Genomic DNA, 20,101 nt, shown 5'->3' with positions numbered 1-20,101 from the left:
ACCCTTCCTAATTTTGAATTTAACCTGAACCTAGGTTTGTGTGTGATTAACCCTAAGTCAGGACAGAGGAAAATCGTTATCTTCTTGCAAACTGTCATCTTGCCAAAGATGATCTCTAAATAAAATACAGGAATGTTTATTTTTCTGCCTTGGAGTTAGAGCCTTCGTGGCCGGCTTTCCAACTGCGTTTCTTTTCCAACTTAAAGCAGGGGGCTTCTCTCTGGCCAACTATGGGGAGCGATGGGCAGATGGAGGCCAGCCCCTGCCCTCGCAGCATATCTCCAGTTCACAGAGTTGCCCGGTGGCGTCGCCTCTCCTGGGTGTGTAGCGTGGGTGTCCCCCGCCCCAGCGCCCAACAAGTCTCTCTCCTTCCCCAGCCTGTGCGCGGCTGCGCCGGAGGCCGGAGGGAGCGCAGCGCGGTGCGGCGCGGGGAGCCCAGGGCCCGAGGCTGTGCTCTGTCTGGGATTGCGCCGTCCCAGCCTCCTTCCCCTCTCTGTGGGTAGGGATGGTTGAGTCCAGCCGCTACGGCAGCGGCTCCTTGTGCCTCTAGCAGCCTGTCTTCTGCGCTCTCCGCCTTCCCTCTCTAGACTGGCTCTCCTCCCCCCGCGCCCCCTCCCTCCCGCAGCTCCCACTCGCTGGCTCGCTCTCCGGCTGCCTCCGCTCCGGGTTTCTCCTGGCTGCGCGCGCTCCTCTCCCCGCCTCGCCCCTCCCGCAGCCTCGCCGCCTTGGTGCCTTCCTGCCCAGCTCGGCGGGCTCTCATCCCCAGCCCCGGCCCCGGCCCGACAGTCCAGTGTCGGCGCTCGGAGTGGCTCAGCCCTGCAGTGGTTCGGGACCCGATGCTATGAGAGCGAAGCGAGCCGGGCGCCCAGACCTGCAGGAGGCGTCGGATGCGCGGCTGGTCTGTGGACCGGGATCTCTCCCCCGCTCGCCTTGCCCTCTGGTGATTATTTGGCTCTGTTCATAGCCCTGCCGCTCCTCGGAGGAGCCCGGCACATCTGAGAAGAGCCATCGGTGTCGTGTGCGTGTGGAATATCTGCAGACATGACTGCGTGGAGGAAATTCGCGTCGCTGCTCCTGCTTCTGGTGCTGCTGGTCCTGTGCGCGGGGCTCCTTACTGCAGCGAAGGGTAAGGCAGGTTCGCCGGCTGCTGGGGGAGATGGGCGAACCCTCCGAGGCCCCGTTTGCGAATCAAGCGTCCGTTTGGAGGAGGGCAGAATACCGAGTCGCCGGCCTCTGCCACTGGCTCTCCATCGCGGACGCCCGGGAACGCGATGCCGGGAGCCAGTTTCCTTCGCATTCTGCCCACCCTCGTCTCCGCCGCCCCACCCCCGCCTTTCCTTCCCCCTCACTTGGGCTAAAACGAAATGTCTCTTTCCTCCGGGCTGTGGGTTATGAGGGAGAAAGGAGCCAAAGCCGAGTTGGGCTCAAACTGCGCGGTGGCGGGCGGCGTTGCTTCCTTCGAGATATGGGCACAACGGTTAGGGGTGGCTGGGGTGGTTCCCGGGACTTTCTTCCCGGACCCGGAGTGGCTGGGAAAGTGGCCCGGGCCAAGGCGGCCTGGCAAGTTCTGGCTGTCTAGAGGTTTGGGTGCCACGGGCAAACCCGCTTGTTGGCTGGGCCCGCACACCTTCCTCCTCCTCCCTCCCACGTACTCGGGAGTGATGGGGAGCCACCTCGGCGAGGCCGCCCCCACCTTCCACTCCCCGGACTTTGCTCCTTGCAAGTTGGAAGGAGCAGGCAAGGCGCGTGAAGGGAGCAGGGAGACCCGGACCGTGTTCCACCTCAGAGATAGTGGCTTGACCACGGGGTTCTTCCGCCCTGCCACCCCTGGTCGAGGGGAGGAGTGTCCCCGGATCGCTCCTCGGCTTGGAGCTCCTTGAACTTGGGGTTCTCCTTGAAACGAGTTAGGGAATGTTTTCCCCTAAGTAGCCTACAGGCTGCAACCCTGGGGCTGGCACTGACTCCTCCACTTGTCTATTCTCTGGGAGAGAAAACAAGGTCCCCGTTGATTCAGAGAGAGAAAGAAGGAGGGGGGCAAAGGAGAGAGGGCATATTGATTGATTTTCACATTGGAAAGTATCTGCCCCCATTTCCTCATTTTAGCCTCCTCCGATACTCCCTCCCCCCCCCCCGGCCCCACGTCAACACACAGCGTCGCACTCCTGGAAATCTCTGAATCTATACAGATTGTTTTTCTTTTCCTTTTTAAAGGATGGAGTCCAATCATTCTTTTTTTTTTTTTTAATGGCTATTTGCTCTTTCCCCACATCAAACTCCCCTTTTCTCTCTAGATTCTTCCATCTTTTTTTCCGCCCATTTTCTATTCAGTGTTCCAGATTCAAGGGTGATTGACAAGGCGAAGGAGGACTGTCTCTGGTTCCGTAGGAAACTCCAGATGGGCCTGGCCTGGGGAGAACTGGAGAGAAGGGCAGAACGGGCTTCCCTCGCCGTTGCCCTTCTTCGCCGGCATCTGGGGCTGGTTGAGAGCCCACAGCTCCGCACCAGCCCCTCCACGCAGGCACTGGCCCTCACAAAGGGGTGTCTGTGGGAATGCGCCCCTGATCCCAGGGAGCGCAAACGCTGGGTTAGTTACCGGAGTCAGGATCGCTCTAGCTTGGGGAGCTTCCCGCAGATACCGACCCTCCACCCACCTGCCTGGCTCCGACCGGCTGCCCTGCCTTGGGCGCCGCTGCTAGAGCGTTCGGAGGTGCACAGCGGGGCTAGGCAGGCGGGCAGCGGCCTTCGGGCGCGCTGGACTGGCTGGGATCCGAGGGCGAAGCAGGAAGAGTCTAGGGCAAAGAGGGCTGACCCTGGAGGTGTGTGCGTGTGTGTTGGGGGTCGGGCTTTTACCGCCAGGCCCCTGCTCGGAGAGGAAACACCTGCTACGCAACTCCGCACAACTTCCCGCCCTCTCCCCTGCGCTCAAAGCCCAGCAGGTTCTAGGCGGACAGCTCGGCTTCTGAACTCACTCTCCTTTCCCCGTGGTTCCGCGCGCTCCAAGCTCCGTTCCCCCGCAGTTAGCAGGGGTTGCTGCGTGGAGCCCGCGGCCCCGCCTGGTCTGCTTAGTAATCCGCACACGTGTGTGCCCAGCGGATACCGCCCCCTCGCGGGTGGGCCAAGCCGCTGGGCGGGGGCGGGTGCTGCTCTGGCAGATCCCTGGCCAACCTGACAAGGGGTGCAAAGTCCTGGGCTCCCTGGAGGGTCAGCCATGGGGTGGACAGAGCCTCCAGCGCCCGGAGGTGTGTGTGTGTGGGGGGGGGGGTGCTCCCAGATCCCGGCTGTAGAAGCCAAAAGTGGATTCCAGGGTTCCAGGCCCTTGGCGTGCACGGTTCGAGAGTAGGCTGTGTGTGTGTGTGTGTGTGTGTGTGTGTGTGTGTGTGTGTGTGTGTGTGTGTGTGTGTGTGTGTGTGTCGGTGGAGGGCCCGGAGGGTCGCGCAAATTGCGCTATTGCCTGGTGGAGGCTGCGGTGGGTGTACGCGGCCCCTCTTCAACCCCAGCGGGGCGGGGACCGCGTATCCTCGCAGCCCGCTGGGTCAAGTGCGAGCGCAAGTGGCCGCGTGGGAGCATGGAGGCGGCTGGTGATGCCAGCGCCAGAGTTGCCCTGCGAGTGCACTGGCAACTGGGGCGGGGTCGCAGTCCCCTTGGTGAGCAAGGCCAGGTGGCCAAGGTCGGGCCTTTGCCAGGGGCGCGCCCGGGCCGCAGCTGGCGCACAGCGGGTCTTTCCCTACGAGGTGCAGGCAGCGCTGGGGGCAGCGCCGGCCACCGCCGCGAGAACCGAGCTCCAGTGAGGCCAGGTGGAGGGTCCCGCTGTAGCGAAGAAGAGCGGAGAGTTTTTGCTGCGTGGGGCGGAATTCGTGACCTGTTTGCGAGTCGTGAGAGGTTGGAGGCGGCTGCAGGTGCGGCCATTAGAAAGGCGCACCATCAGTACCCGGGTCATTAGCTGTTGGTGATTGTGCTTGAGGTGTCAGTACAACGTTGTGGGAACCCCGGATTCCCTTGTGATACTCTTTCTTTTGCATTTTTAACGCTGTCATAAAGGTTGAGTCTCAAGCATGCATACCTTCTCAAAAGCAGCTCACTCACAGGGACTACCCCAGAGGGAAGAAGGTTTGAAAGCCTGTCTACCGTTTTCATCTAGTAAGTGGGTGGAATCATTGATTCCATGAACACTCCGATTCGCGCCCTTTATCCTGGGCTGATCGACTGGCTCTTTGGACAAAGTTTGCTTCTGAATTGTGGCTTGCCGTTTGTGCAGCAAGTAGAATGCAGTCATTTACTGACATTATTCAGAAGGAGTCCTAAAAAGAGGCGCATAGAATAGTAGCCTTTGGGTCTTGTGGAAGCCTCAGAGAGGGAGGTGGAGTGTTTATCAAAATCCATGAGTCTAAAATTCACTGACCCACCCAGCAAAGAGATCTAAGCATGCCTTGCCAGATTTCCACAGAAACACTGCAAGGAGAGAAGGGTGGGCAAGTGAGGGAGAGAGCAGATTTCCCAAACATGTGTGCTTCTATATGAATTAGGGCAATTCTTATCACCAGGAAGGATATTAAGACCTCTCATTTGCTGGCTCTGATCCTTATGGCTGGACCACTGCCTATATATGTAGATATGCACTGTCTCCTGTGGAAGATAGCTGCTCCTGAGAATAAGATGCTTTCATGGGAAACCCCTGATCCATCATACGGAAAAGGTGAGCCATCTGAAAGGAAGTTAATATTTCTGCATTCCTGATTTGCTTAGTGAATCATGACTATTTTTTGTTGAGTTGTCAAGGGGATTTTCCTTCTTCTTCTTCTCTTCCCCCCCCCCGCTTTTTTTTTTTTTTTTTTTTTTTCTAATTCAGAACTGTTCAGCCAATAGCTCTAGTGCTTCTGGAGCACCTGCATAATTCTTGCTTGGAGATTTTAAGTTTTAAAAAGGCAAGTAAAGGGGAGGCTTGCTTTCTTTCTAAGTGACCTGTTTTGTAAACTTGAATAGTAGGAGAGTGAGGTCTCATGGAACAAAGGAGGAGCAAATAGCAGGTAGTCACTTGGTGGGAGAATGTACCCCCTCCTCCAGGTCTCAGGTGTCTCTGCTCATGCAGGCCCTGGAGGAAAGTGAATCACTATTTTTATATTGGCTTTCAGTTGGCCAGTGCTGCTTGAGGAGGAGACAGACACAGCTACAGTGCATGAAAATTCCTACATGCAAAAGCAGCTCCTCCTGGGGGCAATGCTTCCTTAGTCTCCAGTTTATTGTCTCCAACAAACACCAACAGAGCTTTGAAAATGTCAAGAAAGTGGTTCCGCTTCCTTTAAGAAATAGATAAACAAAGGCTCAGTGGCAGGTTAGCACTCTTTGCAGAGGATACAGCAAATCCAGTGTAGGCATTTCTAAACTGTCAAAATGCAAATGGCATATTAAACACCCTGTGCTCTACTGAATTCTAATCGGGCCTCTGGTAGGTGTTCTGCTGAGTTCATAGTGAAAACAAGCCCCTGTGACTTGAATACATGTGATTTCAACTTCGCTTTCCCTTTAGCCTTTTTTATGTCTCTGCTGATATTCATTTCTCTTTAGATTTAAGAAGCTATCGTATCTTGCTCAGAATAGATAACAAAGCTATGCTGTCTTATAATTTTATTTGTTTAGCTTATGAATCAGAAGAAGACATCTGAGTAAAGGTATAGATATTCTACAGCCTACAGTATTTGTACCTTTGGGTTCTCTGATCTTTAAAAGCCTGTTGGCCACTGTGTCACTGGAGTAAGAAGTTGAATACCTGGACAAGCAATGGTAACTGATAGATTCAAACCAGTTCCACCATGGCAACGAGACACAAGTGTTTGAAATGGGAGAAGGGGCTCGGATATGCCACCTGGGGCAAAGAACTAGATACTTTGGCTGGGGTGAAAATAATTAGTCCTAAAGAAAATCAACCCTTTTGAGCTTGCTTTCAATTTCATGGCTCCTGGACTTAGCTCACTTGTCTCCATTTCAGAACAAACTATGTGAATGAAAATCTGATAGTTCTATGTAGGTATTTGCCTAAGTGCAAGGAAATACTGTCTCTTTTACAGTGATGTTAAGATGACCTTGAATAACCTTTGACTAATTAATGTCTATATATAGGGTGGAATTTAGCTCCTAGTACTCAAGTAGAATTAAAATTCCCATTATATAAAAAAAGAGTGGAAGAAACTTGGTTCACTGAATGGTTAAAACTGACTGACCATAGGAGCTTTATGGAAACTACACAACTTGCAGTATCTCCTGCCCGTCCCCACCCCACCCCCGCCCCAAGCCAGATCAACCTCTTTGGATGCAGAGTATGAAACATTTTTTTTCTTTTTGTTTTGTTTTTGAGTTTAGATGCCATTTCCTTAAACCACTGATATCGGCTGCTAATTTGGGGGAGAGGAGATGTGGCCAGTGCTCTGGGGAGGTTGCATGGTCTGTACCTATTCTGAAACATCTCTGCCCCAAATGGGTGAGATTTCATTCTCTGCTAGGCACACCATCTCATTTAACCACACCTACTTCTGAATATGTTGGAAACGTTCTACTTAGGAACAAAGTTTCAACAAATTAACTTGATTTAGTGTCACTATTACTTTGACCCTCAGTGTGTATCTTTTGCAACTGTCTCTCTTGCTAAAAGTTTTTTGATGAATAAAAAAAATGCAGGTGTGGACAGCTATTAAAAGTAACTTCTGTATCTTCTATGCTTCTAATGCATTTTGCAATTTATTGGTTGAAATCTTCCTGCTTTATCTTGCACTACTTTTAGCTCAGAGAAAGCTATAAAAGGCAAAGGGATATTACAGTATTGTCATTCTCTCCAAATATAAGTAGAATAAGAGGGATGCCTCCATCTTTATGCTTATAATCTTAATGTGATTTTGCCTCCATTGTCCATAAAGCTATAAGTCATGAATAATGCTTTGTGGTTTAAAATTTATCCTTGCTATTAACATGAGATCAAGGGAACTAAAAAAGTAAAAGAGTCAAGTTGGTACTACTTCCCAGTTTTTTGTTTTTTTTTTTTTTTTTTTTTTTTTTTTTTTGCCAGTGTATCACTTTAGGATATTATTATAACCTGGGATTTAAATTACATAAAATATTAGCCTAATCCTAAGTAACTTTTATTAATTTATTTTTAGGTCTTATGTATTTTGGAGACCCTTAATGTCAATAAAACCCAAGAAAAACGCACATGACATGTTATTATAAAGGTAAATCCAACTTCCTGCCTGAATTATCCAGATAATTTTAAGCCACCTGAGTCCTAGTGAAGTCAGAGCAGTTTTTGAGGACATCAAGCATCCCCACAATGTATGTGTTTTTTTGTTCTAAACTTGTGGCCTTTATCATTGTAAATGTTGGCATTGTGACCTTGATGTAGAGTTTTTAAATCATCTTTCGCAAACTTTGTATGCATAAGGACCACTTGAGGTATTGTTTAAATGAATGCAAATTCCAAGGCTTCTCCCACAAGTGAGTCTCAGTAGTGGTTTTGGGTACCATTGTTAAAAATCTGAATACCTGAATATCTGTCTGTCTATCTATCTATGTAAGCTCCTTTTCAAAAAGACGCCTCAAAATCTAAAAACCTATTCACTGAGATATCATAGACTCATTAGCCCACACTGATTTTATGATGAATATACTATATTAAGAAAAGGTGCAGGTATTTCAGAAGATGTCTTCTTTATCATTAGTACCTCCGTTATCAGTGTTCATCATTCTATGCTGTTTAATCTTTTTTTTTTTTTTAAATGGTTTTACAACAAAGATGAGATTTAAGCCCCTTGTCCATACTGTTTATGTTATGGAAAACTTCAAGGGGTAATGGTACTCTTTCACATAAAAATACTGTATGAATGAATTATTTTATTTTGTTCTTTTACTGTTTAGTATACTCTGATATGATTAATGTTAGGTAAGGAAGAGCTAAGTGTCAGATTAAAATTAGAATTGTTTGGGGAGTGATCTCTAATGAATAAAAATCCTTTGAAATTAATTGTGAATTCTAAGCAGTCCGTTTCCAGATGCTTGGTGAATCTCTCTGCCTTTATTCACAGAAAGGCACTTACTTCTCCTCTGGTTTTTAAGTGAAAGTGCCTTTATTCATCTTTTGCAAGTGAATAATTTTCTACGTGAAGTTTATGTTCACGCACAATAACATGGTGGTCTCTCACTGTTGCTGTTCCTAGAAAATCCTCACCCTTGACCTGACTGTGGTTCTTAAAACCTGAGGACTCTCTGAGTGAATTTTCACTGCCATTTTCTATCAGAAAATTGATAATCAACACTCCAGATCTTTTATGCAAGTGGGTAATCTTTAGAGTTACAGGAAGTTAAACACAGCTCCTTCTTAGGAAAATGGCTTCTCCTGGGCCTGAGGGTCTTCCCTTTCTTTCAGAGAATGGACTACAGAGCATGTTCAGAGGCCATCAACAATTTTTGTCTCCTTGTTTCAGACTTTTTTTATGGTTAGAAAAAAGTGATGTACTTTGATGTATAATCCAGCTGTGGATAGTTAAGACTTGCAGGGTGTGATTGACACTTCATACATAACACAGGAGGGACCCTGACAACATAGGAAGGGTCGCAGTTTTCCAAGAAATTAACAAAACTGAGCAGATACTTCCCTTGATGCACTAGAAATGTAAATTTCTTCAGCATCAATCTTGGCTTCCTTGTTCTGCCTCACTCTCATTCTCCTTTCTTTACAAAATATAATCATTGTGAGCAGCTTAAAACAAACCCAGCCATTAGGACTTTCTTTTTGTTTTGTGGCTCTGACTCTGGAAATGTGGCAGGTTATCTGCAGGCTACCTGTTCAGTAGGTGAGGTTCATCTTAAACAAAATGACATTTTAAAAACATAAATTCTGGAGTTCCTGTCGTGGCTCAGTGGTTAATGAATCCGACTGGGAACCATGAGGTTGCAGGTTCCTTCCTTGGCCTTACTCAGTGGGTTGAAGATCTGGCATTGCCATGAGCTGTGGTGTAGGTCACAGACGCGGCTCAGATCTCGGGTTGCTGTGGCTGTGGTGTAGGCCGGTGAGCTACAGCTCCGATTCGACCCCTAGCCTGGGAACCTCCATATGCCTCAGGAATGGCCCAAGAAATGGCAAAATAAATAAATAAATAAATAAAAATAATAAAAATGTAAATCCTAATACTTAAAATGTGGATAATATCAAGAGAAAAGTGAGTAACATCATCTCATTAGTATTAGGAAGAATTCTTTTATTTATTGATGCATGTAAGCATCTAGGTGGAGCTGCTGCTATTTGAGGGAAATAGGTTTCTAGTCTGTTCTAATGCTCTGCCATGAAGACCTGGGAGCCAGATTGGGAAGTCTTGCCTTCAGTAGGATTATGGTCTTCATTCTGCTCACTTGCAGAGTTAAAGGAGGTGGCTGCTAGTGGCACTCGTGTCAGCATCACTGGAGTTGAGGAGCACTTGTCACTTCCTCCCTTTAACTATGAAGACTTGGAATCTGTCTCTGGATTCTCTTGGAATCTGCCCCTCATGGAACTTTCATTCATCTAAAACAAAACTAAAAATCACTGGACTTGATTAGTGTTTATACAAATATCACACTATCAGAGACATGAAAGTTCATGTAGATAATGGGGAGGAGTTCTCATACAAGGTAGACTCTTCCTTTAGCTTCTCCAAGGAAGGAAGAGAAAGGAACTAGGATGAGTGAGAACTGGTCTCAGGACACACATCCAGATGCCTCCCACTTCCCTTTTCTTTTAAGCACAGTGAGGACCAGGTTAACTGTCCGGTCCTCTTAGATGAACCTGCAAATATCAATGCTTAGTGGAATCCTCTTCAGAAATTCTTCCATGGATCCTTACAGCTAAAACACCAAATGTGAAAGTGTAGAAACTACTGTCCTGAGACTATTTCCTGAAATATGAAAATAGATCTCTTTTTAAGGCCTGTTCTTCTCCTTTCCTCACACAATCAGTGGGTCAGACCCTACCCTTGTTTGGACTGGGACTGGGAATCTATTTCTTGGAAAAAATACATTTTATTTTTAAACTCTTTTTTTCCAAGTTACAGGATCATAGCTGTTACGGTCATGTTTTGTTGCAATGACCTCTGAGAATGTAATACAGAACATTGGGTAGAAAAAAGAGCTCTTTTGAATTTACTGGTGATGTGTGTTAGCATCTTAAGTACTGTACATACTTCTACGGAATACAGCATGTTTTCCCCAAACTGACTTTCAGAGCATTTCATAATCTGGCTCTTGTCTCTTTCTCGCTATTTCTTTATGTTTTTTGCTGGTGATGCCAGCTTCAACTGAACCAGTTTAACGCACATCCTGAAATGCACCTTGATGCCATTTCTCTCAAACCTACCTAAAGCCTGAGTCCACTTTTAGTCACCTCTCCCAGGTCAGTCACCTAATCTTTCCTTCATCTACATTTCTTTGCCACTTACCATGTTTCATGGCCATTTGTCATAAGGTTGGAACTTCTATAAGTTTAGGATCTTCTTAAACACATTGTTTGCTGAATTTGTTTCCATTTGTTTCAATCATTCTCATTCAGATTTTTATTTTTTTAAGGATTTTTTTATTTTTTATGATTTTTAAAAAATTTTTATTTCCCCAATACAACTTCTTTTTTCCTACTATACAGCATGGTGACCCAGTTACACATACATGTATACATTCTATTTTCGCACAATATCATGCTCCATCATAAGTGACTAGACAGTTCCCAGTGCTACACAGGAGAGGGAGTGGGGTGTATTGAGAGCTTGGGGTTAATAGATGCAAACTATTTGCCTTTGGAATCACTCATTGATTTTTAAAATTTAGAGAATTAAAAGACACTTTTGAAGCTGTCAAACTCTCTTTGTACTTCCTTATACACTCACTGTTTCTTCAGTGAAAAAACAGCTGTTCTTATATACTTGATTCTGTCCATTTTTGTGTGTGTGTGTGTCAAAATAATGTGCTGAAGATGTTTTGTGAAAAGACTCTTAGGAGAGAGGTGACCTATGGAATGTATCAGTAATGATTCTTTCAGCTCACTGTGCATTATTTATTTGTTCACATCCCTAAACTAGAACTTGTCAGAACAGTTAGCTTTGAAACCCTATATCCAAGTCATTCTTTTGCCCAGCTTATTTGACTCATTTGTGTTTCTTTTTCATAATTGTTTCTCTTTGTATACAAAGTAAGCTATCTGGGGTGTTGGCTTTTTTTTTTTCTTCTAGTGATAATAATTTAATGATATTAGAGTGTGTTCAGATATGTCAATCTAAAATTGTCATTTTGCTCTTCATGGCTATTTTATCCCTCTGCTTTTTTAATTTAAAAGAATCATATAAGAGGATTATGGAACAAAAAAGAACTAATCAGTCTCTTTCTTTTACCACTGCAATTACGAAATTACCTTCCCAGTGTTCTTTAGTGGCAACACAAAAAATAGAAGGGATGTTTTTAAAAATGATGGGTCTTCTGACCCAAAAGTACAAAAACTATAGCTGTGCCAAACTTTGGGGTATGATTTATAGCTCCTAGAAAATGTGTTTTTCTTTCCATTTATGATGGATAGACAATAAAAAGCTTTTTAAAAGAGTTGGTATAAAATAACATGAAGGGTTATATGGCAAGGTGAAGCAACAGTGGATCTTCTCACTTTCATATGTAAAAATGAAAGTTGTCAGATGGAAAAAAAAAAGGTACATAAGGGAGAGATCTGGTGTCATTTATTGAAGCCTTAAAATCAGAATAAGAAGGTTGAGCCACATTTTTATGCCTTTTAATGAATGCTCTTTCTTTGTCCCAAATTAAGGAGGAATAGAGTCATTGGAATGTTGAAGACATTTGTAGCAGGTTTGTATCCTATTGTCCTCACTTCCCTGCCGCCATTATCCTCCCTGAAGGACCAGACCCCAAGGAACAGTTAAGGGCTAGAAAATAGAGTTGTGGAGCACAGATTGGAGTGGGATCTTCCATCTCAACACTGTTTGTATTTGCTAGCTCTTGCTGTGTAACAGTGAGGCTGCAAACCCAGCAGCATAAAACAGCACACAGTCAAGATTGCAGTTTTCTGTGAGTGGGGGTCTGTGCATGGCTTAGCTGGGTTAGACACCCTGTGCATATAGTCTCCCAAGACTGTAATCAAGATGTTGGCTGGGATTTTAGTCTCATTGGAAGTTCAGCTGGGGAAGGACCCAGTCCTAAGATGACTCAGGTGGCTGGCGGAATTCCATTCCTTACAGTTGTTGTAAGACTGAGAGCTTAAGTCTATCGCTGGATGTTGGCCAGAGCTCACCCTCAGTTCCTTGAGAGGTGGCCATGCTTCCTTGCCACGTGGGGCTTCCCATCATGGCTCAAAGCCAAGGAAGGAGAGACTCCAGCCATACGATGTGACAGTGTTGTTTGTAATCATATAATCATGGACACACAGCCATGTATAGCCCATTGCTTTGATGTTATTCTCTCTGTTAGAAGTAAGACCCTGGTCATGCCTGCCTTAAGGGACAGGGAACTACATGTAGACATAAATACCAGGAGGTAGGGATCGTGAAGGCCACCCTGAGAGTCTCTCCATCATGGGATCCTAGAAATACATCAGTATAGAAAGCATCATTCAGTCAATTATCAAATTGCCAAGGACCTGCTTAAATATGGGCAACAAATATAAATAGGTATTTTACAGAAAGAACTAACATAAATGATAACTGTTGGAAAAGATCCTTAAACTTTTATTGATCAAAATAATGAAAATAACATTGAAAAAACAATGTTTTTTTTCTCCAATTCATTTGTGAAAGTGCAATTGATATATTATACACTAGCAGCTGCATGGAGACATCATGTCCATACACTATTGTTATATAGAAAAATTGGGTGAGTTCCCATTGTAGCTCAGCATTAATGAACCCAGCTAGTACCCATGAGTTTGTGGGTTTGATCCCTGGACCCACTCAGTGTGTTAAAGATCCGGCATTGCTATGAACTGTGATGTGGGTTGCAGATGCAGCTCAGATCCCACGTTGCTGTGGCTGTAGTATAGGCCAGCAGCTGCAGCTCAGATTCGACTCCTAGCCTGGGAACGTCTGTATGTCTAAGGTGCAGCCCTAAAAAGATAAAAATGGGGGGGGATAATTTGGTCATACCAATCAAAATTCTAAGTTATCGTATTTTAACCTAGAAACCTGATACATTCTGCAGTAATATATGTGTATTCATTTTAGTCCTCTTTCTAATAGCAAAAAAGTTAGAGCTTAAATATCCATCATCCTAAAATAGCTAAATAAATTGTTGTGTCATGTACCATATTACCTATATGAAAGTATGTCCATGATAAAGGATTAAGTTGAAAATTCAAAATAGTGTATATATTTTGTCCCCACTTTCATATAGGGAAAGGCCAAGTTGCTTCTATGCATGTGTGCAACTATCTGAAAAGATGCACACTTTATAACACTGATGTTTAAATGTTGTTTGACTTTTTGGCTAACTACATCAGATTTCTCTAATTAAAATAATAGTTCTTAAATTGAAAAGTATTACCTGGAAAAAAAAAAAGTGACAAGTAGCTTTTCTCAGGTCATGCTGATGAGCAGAGAGAGATGATAAGATTTTTGAACTTGAAGGGACCTTCACGTTTTATAAATCTACGTTCTCATTTTACTGTGTCCAGAGAACTTGCATATTGCACAAACTCATAGGGAAAACTAAGGCAGAAGGCAGCCTAGGCAAACACTCTTTCTTTGGGAGCCCATACACTTCTTGGTGACCAGCACTCCATCCCCCCCACCCCAAGGCAAGACTGTCCGTCATCCCCCCTTCTCCCTCCCTCCCTATCCTCCTGCAGCAGTGATAATCTCTGGACATAATAATCTGGGAAGACAGTATGGCTAGGAATGCCGTAGGCTTAAATTTAAAACCTGATATCCTGGCAGCTTGACAAGTACAACATTCAACCTTCATGCTTCTGAGAAGGTCCAGAACTACTAGGGGTGCTGTAGGACCCTCAATAAGATGGAAAACTGTTGAAGGATTTTGCTACTTTGTTAAATACTTGACTGAGGTCATTTTTTTTAGGTTATTAAATACATAGTGCCACAATGTTACCTAGCTGATGCCACTTTTATGTTAATAGTTAATGTATTTCTACCAAAGATAATTTGAAGGACACATTTGTCATGGCAGAATCTTAAATTACAAAGAATGCAACACTTTAAATTCCACCACACTGAAATATTTATGGGGACTGCTCAAATTAGTACAATTTAGACAATACCTTCTTTACATTTCTTAATGATCAAAAGTACTTGAATTAGGAAATCACTCCACAGAATGAGAACCAGTCTGTCTTTCAGATTGGCCACAAGTGTTGTAGGCTAGAAATCATTTGTCTTAAATCTTTGTGTGCTCAGAGGTTCTGTTTTAGAGAGGATGGCTATGCAGAAATGCCTTGTTTCATGTATTTGATGCATTCTCCAGGCAGCTAAACAATCAGGGTTCAGTTTGTTCAGTTTGCCCATCTGACCCTAAAAGTGTGTGTGCCTTAAAGAACGTGAGGCTTTCCTCTCACATACTATTTCCTCAACTTTGTAAGGGGCTATTAACTGGACTCAGCATTACAGGGATTCAGTGAATAAGCACCTGTAAAAAGCTTAGAATGGAGTCTGGCAGTTACTACTCTTTTTTTTTTTTTCTTTTTTTTACAACTGAACCCATTGCATATGGAAGTTCCCAGGCCAGGGGTTGAATCTGAACTGCAGCTGCCAGCGTATACCACAGCTCACAGCAATGCCAGATCCTTAAGCCACTGAGTGAGACCAGGGATCAAACCTGCATCCTCTTGGATGTTAGTCAGATTCTTTTCCACTGAACCAGAATGGGAACTCCAACTGCTCTTAACGTTACAATGATTTTATGATGACAATTGAAAATTAGTCTACCAATTCCAGTTATGGTTACAGAAGTACCATTGGGGCAAACTCTGTTTTTCTGGAGAGAAATTATTTGTAAGTAGAGAGCAATAATTTAATAGTTATATTTAGATACCAACCAGTGTCTTATGTTCCCTAATAATCATCCTGATACTAGTTTCTGCCATTCTTTGGGATGTTCAGAATACTTTTACATTAACTACTTCATTGACAGATTTAAAAAAATATCGATTTCTCCATCAGGTCAAGTGATAATTGGATCCCTGTCATGATTTGGCCTCATGGATCACACTTGGGTTGAATCACATTAAATGCTCAGAACAGTCACTTTGAAGAAATGTGCACTAGAGTCATTTATGGTTGGGAAGCCTTGAACAAAGGGACCTTGAGAGAAACAACAGAAGAATAGGAAACTTTTCAAAATGAGATTGTGTGAAAGGTCATTGGCTGTGAGCATTCTTGACTCCATGGGATGCTTTTGTGGGCTGAGTGGGTTTGGGAATTGCTTAGATTTTCCAAAAAAAGAATCTGAGGTTCCTTGTCAGAGAACCTTTGAAACAGCATACCTTGCTGGGTGAGCCTTGGGAAAAGCTGAGGTAGATGAGGTCTTCAGTAGGTGGTACAGTAAATGGTATCTTTCGGAACCTGAGGAGTTATTAGTGGAATTGGAGACTCAGGGTGATTAAAATCTATAACGTGATTAGGGCTCTATGCAGTGACTTAAACTCAACTCTCACCCCCACTATAATGGGGCAGACTCTGGACCTTTTCTTCTGGCCTAGACTTCACCACCCAAGCATGACTGACCATTGAATTGATAAGTCGTGTTGAATGTTCAAAGGTAGCGTCTCTCGACGAAAAGAATCAATAAACAATCTATGATAAAAATAGACAAGTTTTACTTAAGCCAAACTGAGGGGTCTAGGCCAGAGGATAGCTTCTGAAATAGTGCTGAGGAGCTACTCCAGAGAAGCAGGCTTTCCCACACAGTTTTGTGTCTTCTTAGAACGCAACATCACACAAATCAGTTACATTCCTTGAGCTTTCAGAAAAACAAACCAGCATGTCCACAGCAGGTCAGGGTGGCCTTGGCACCTGGGAAGGGAGTCTTATCATCAAAGGAGGACCAGTGTTGGTATCCCAGGAAGGGGTACATTTATTCAATATGTGTTTTTAATGTAGACATTGCTTCTGCAATGATGTACAGTGTATGCTGAGAGGACACAAATAGGCTAATTGTTCTAGTTGGCAGAAAACTCAAGTTAGCTCATGCATAAGCTAGAATGGCTTCCCTGTACCTCACCATGTGAACATTTCTTTTATCAAGTCCCTACATGTGACAGCTCAGGGTAGAGTGACACAGGTACACTCTACATGGTGGTGTTAGAATTCAAGATTGTCCAGGGTCCAGTGACCAAGACTTTCATAACAGGCTACCCAGGACCCCAGCGGCTGTTAGCAAAACACAAAACCTTCAAAGTCAAGTGGGTCCAGACAGCCAACCACAGGAACGTGCATGTCTCTCACATCCAGCATGGCCAAGTACAGCCAACGCCGAAATTTGCCTGCACCCCCTATCTGCTGGGCCTGAAGAAGAGGACAGGGAGGCCTCTGTGTTGGCAACCCGGAGGACATGTGGGCAAGGGGTGGATTAAGTACTGGATGTTTGCTCCCCTGTTCCTTGCATGCTGACTTTCCACACCCTCTGGTGGGGTCCTGACTCTGGTTCCCTGCTCCTACAGGGGCATCTTCCTGGGGCCAGCTGGGCATCAGTGGGATCTGTGGTTCTGTATCAGTCTTAAGTGGGGTCTGTTTCAGAGATGCTCATTCATTCTCCAGCAAGCATGACCTGAGACCTAGGGTCTGCCAGTCTTATGGGGCAGAGGCTTTACAAGGACATATGTCAGCAGAGTGACTTTTGAGATTTTCTTGGACATGATCTTGGGTGAGGTGCTTGTCTGGGTGATCTCCTCAGGAGCTCTGGGAGTTTAAGACTTTTTGCCACTTTCCAAGTCCAGGAAAGAGAAGACATTGTGCCCTAGTGTGTAGGATTAAGGGGTCCATACTCACCCTCCACGTACTGCTTTCCTTTTGCCTGACACCCTTTGGCCTTTGCCATAGAAAGAGCTGCTAAGTGAGCGTATGCTAAGCGCTGCTGTGTTTTGTTTTTTTTCATTTTTTAAAAGTTTTATTGAAGTATAGTCGATTTACAAGGTTGTGATAATTTTTGCTATACAACAAAGTGATCAGTTATACATGTACACACATCCATTCTCTTTCAGATTCTCTTCCCACCCAGATGGTCACAGAATATTGGGTAGAGTTGTCTGTGTTAAAAGCAGGTGTGTTTTTGGTGATGGTCAAACTTCCCACCTTGTTTCAGAGAGTGGAACGTTAAATTTGCCTCTTATCTTTCTTTGCAGAATAGTTTGTATTCTACTCGGCTATCCTTGAAGAAACTACTCCATCAATTAATTTTTTAGAGACAGAAAATAGTTAACAGAAGTAGAAAACTAATGATCAACATTGTATTAAAAAAAAAGATTAGGAACCAATGATTGGTGAAGACATGGTCTGTCTAGAGACAACACCAATATGACCATTGGTCGTAAAATTTGTATGAAAATGAGCACTTAAGCTCTTACCATGGCTGGTTCTAGTGCATCTGGGAGGTATCTGACAAATTTCAGTTTTTGGAGAAAAAGATAAGCCCAGATGCCCTGATTCCACCACTTCAGAAAGCACTTGATCCCCTGTGGGCTTCCTTTGTTTACAGCTGACTGCCATGAATCTCAGCATATCTTTAAGCACTGTTGCACTAAAGTGGCACTTACTTTAATGAATATTTGATAAAGAAAGAGTCCAGTGGAAGGAGTAAATGTGTATTATACCTACCACATCAAATTTATTTCAAAAAGGACACATTTCCAACAAGTGCATGCTGGGCTGGGCAGGGGGTGGGGGTTATACAAACAGATAGCTCTTAGCTTATATAGGATGGAGGCACTAGTTGTAGATGAGTTTCTACACATGGTACAGCTGTTTTCAAGCTGTTTTTAGATTATTGGAATATTTCCGACAAGGTAAAAAATACCAGTCCAAAGAGTTATATACATATTGAACTTAACACATGCAGAGAGCTAAAAATAAAACAATACGTAATGCTAGAGGAGTACTATGAAATCATTTTCTGTATTTTAATACAAATATATACAGAACAAATTGTTTTTGCATTTCGTTAGATGCCTTCACTAATGTAGTGTCATATGTAAAGAAGAGGAATATGGCTACTAAGACCACTTAAAAGAAAGATAAGGACTAGTGCAACTTTTGGGGTAGTTACTCCATTTACTTGTAGATAGATTTTTAGAGAAAACAAACATGATTTGTGATAGCGCCATCATAATTATAAACCAATTATTGGCCCTTATATCTAGGAAGTTATTAACTGCAATTGAACAAAAGCTTGTTCCAAACCAGAGAGGCATAATGTACACTGTATAAGGATTCCTTTTTCAAGCAGATTTTCACCCAGTAAATAAAATTGCTTTTTTTCAGAGATGGCCAATCTAAGCAACCCAAGAAACAGTATTGCTCCTTCCTGATCAGTTAGTTTATCCCAGATCCTTCTGGGCTACAGAGGCAGCGTCTGATCTTTATTTTTCCTTCCCTATTATTATTGCAAGTAGTATATATACTCTGGATGACTGTCACTTGTTGCCATGGTCTTTGTCACTACCACACTGGCCTGCAGTCTGTGTACATGGTGCATCAGGAAGCCCTAGGGGCTCACGGTGGGCAGATGACCAGTAAATCCCTTTGGAGTAATACTTCTTTTTCTTTGGATGTCATCCCTGTCCCTGGACCCTGCCGGATGGGCTTTCAGTCCAAGGTCTGTTGCATTCCAGTTTGGGGACCCTCCTGGGCTTCTTTTGCTTTATACGAAAAACAAATGGTCTGGTACTTCCCCTTTCCACCCTGACATGCTTTGACTTGACATTCTAAGTATAGCAACAATCAGCTAATCAAGACATACTTAGAGGGTGATAGCAGAGTAGCCTGAATTCAATAAGGCCACTTGCAGCCAGGACGTAGAAGAAATCCATGGGGTGTGTGTCTGTGTGTGTGTGTGTCTGTGCGCACATGTGCATGTGTTTCATTTTTTTGGTCTTTTTTTTTTTTGAGGCTGTCAGTGACCTCTCTCTTTTTTTTTTTTTAAATTGCAGTTCTCTGTGCTATACAGTAGGGCCCCATTGCCATCCATCCCCAAGCCCCTGTCCATCATCCATCCCACTCCCTCCCCCTTTCCCCCTGTCATCCACAAGTCTGCTTTCCTTGGCCATGATCTGTTTCCTTTCTCTTTTGGGGTTTTTTTTTGGGGGGGGCACACCCACGGCATATGGAGGTTCCCATGCTAGGGGTCGTATCAGAGCTTATAGCTGCCCAACACAGCCACAGCCACGCCAGACCCGAGCTGTGTCTGTGACCTAAACTACAGCTCAGGGCAATGCCAGATCCTTAACCCACTGAGCAAGGCCAGGGATCAAACCTAGCTCCTCATGGATACTAGTCAGGTTTGTTAACCACTGAGCCACAACAGGAACTCCTTATTACCTTTCTTATGTCTGATGCATTGAACTCAATCATCTGCAGTTTCTCTTTTCAGATGACATACATTTTCTTTAATTAGTGTAAGATGAATTTAATCACCCTTTGAGCCTATTTCTCCTGATATTTTCACAACCCCTTTGAATAACAGAAGTCACCATGGTGTATTAAAAGCACTGGGTCCTTGGTTTCATTTTAATGTACTGGGACCACTAGGTCACACTGGTTTTCTTTAGGATGTAGATCTCACCCTTCTAGAAACAAAATGCTTCCTGCAGTTTTGGGGTAGAAGCTTCCTTTCTCTGCTTTTTCACTAAATGGGATGCCTTCTAGTAAAACTGAAGGACAATACATCCATTTTCCTTGACAGTTTGCCCTTTGTAAATTTTGGAGTTGAAACTAGTATCTAATTACTTTTTTTTCCCCCAAATCCAGCATCAACATTAACAATCATTTATTATTTATGTGGAAATTTATATAGTTGCAAACTACTTATAATACTTAAGAGCATACAACGTCTGTGGGAGACAGCTCAATACTGTATTCGATGACCTTATAATTTT

General features: G+C 44.2%; 1 protein-coding gene across 1 annotated transcript in view; it reads left to right on the top strand.

The window, feature by feature from the left end:
• CSMD1 (CUB and Sushi multiple domains 1) overlaps window positions 414–20,101 on the top strand; it is a 1,882,041-nt gene continuing 1,862,353 nt past the window's right edge. The window contains 1 exon segment of the mRNA XM_021075826.1: window positions 414–1,126. Within this exon segment, the coding sequence (XP_020931485.1) occupies window positions 1,042–1,126 (85 nt within the window). The 5' untranslated portion in view covers window positions 414–1,041.

This window comes from Sus scrofa, chromosome 15 (assembly GCF_000003025.6).
Source record: "Sus scrofa isolate TJ Tabasco breed Duroc chromosome 15, Sscrofa11.1, whole genome shotgun sequence".
Classification (NCBI taxonomy): Eukaryota; Metazoa; Chordata; class Mammalia; order Artiodactyla; family Suidae; genus Sus; species Sus scrofa.
This window is presented reverse-complemented; position numbering and strand designations above follow the sequence as displayed.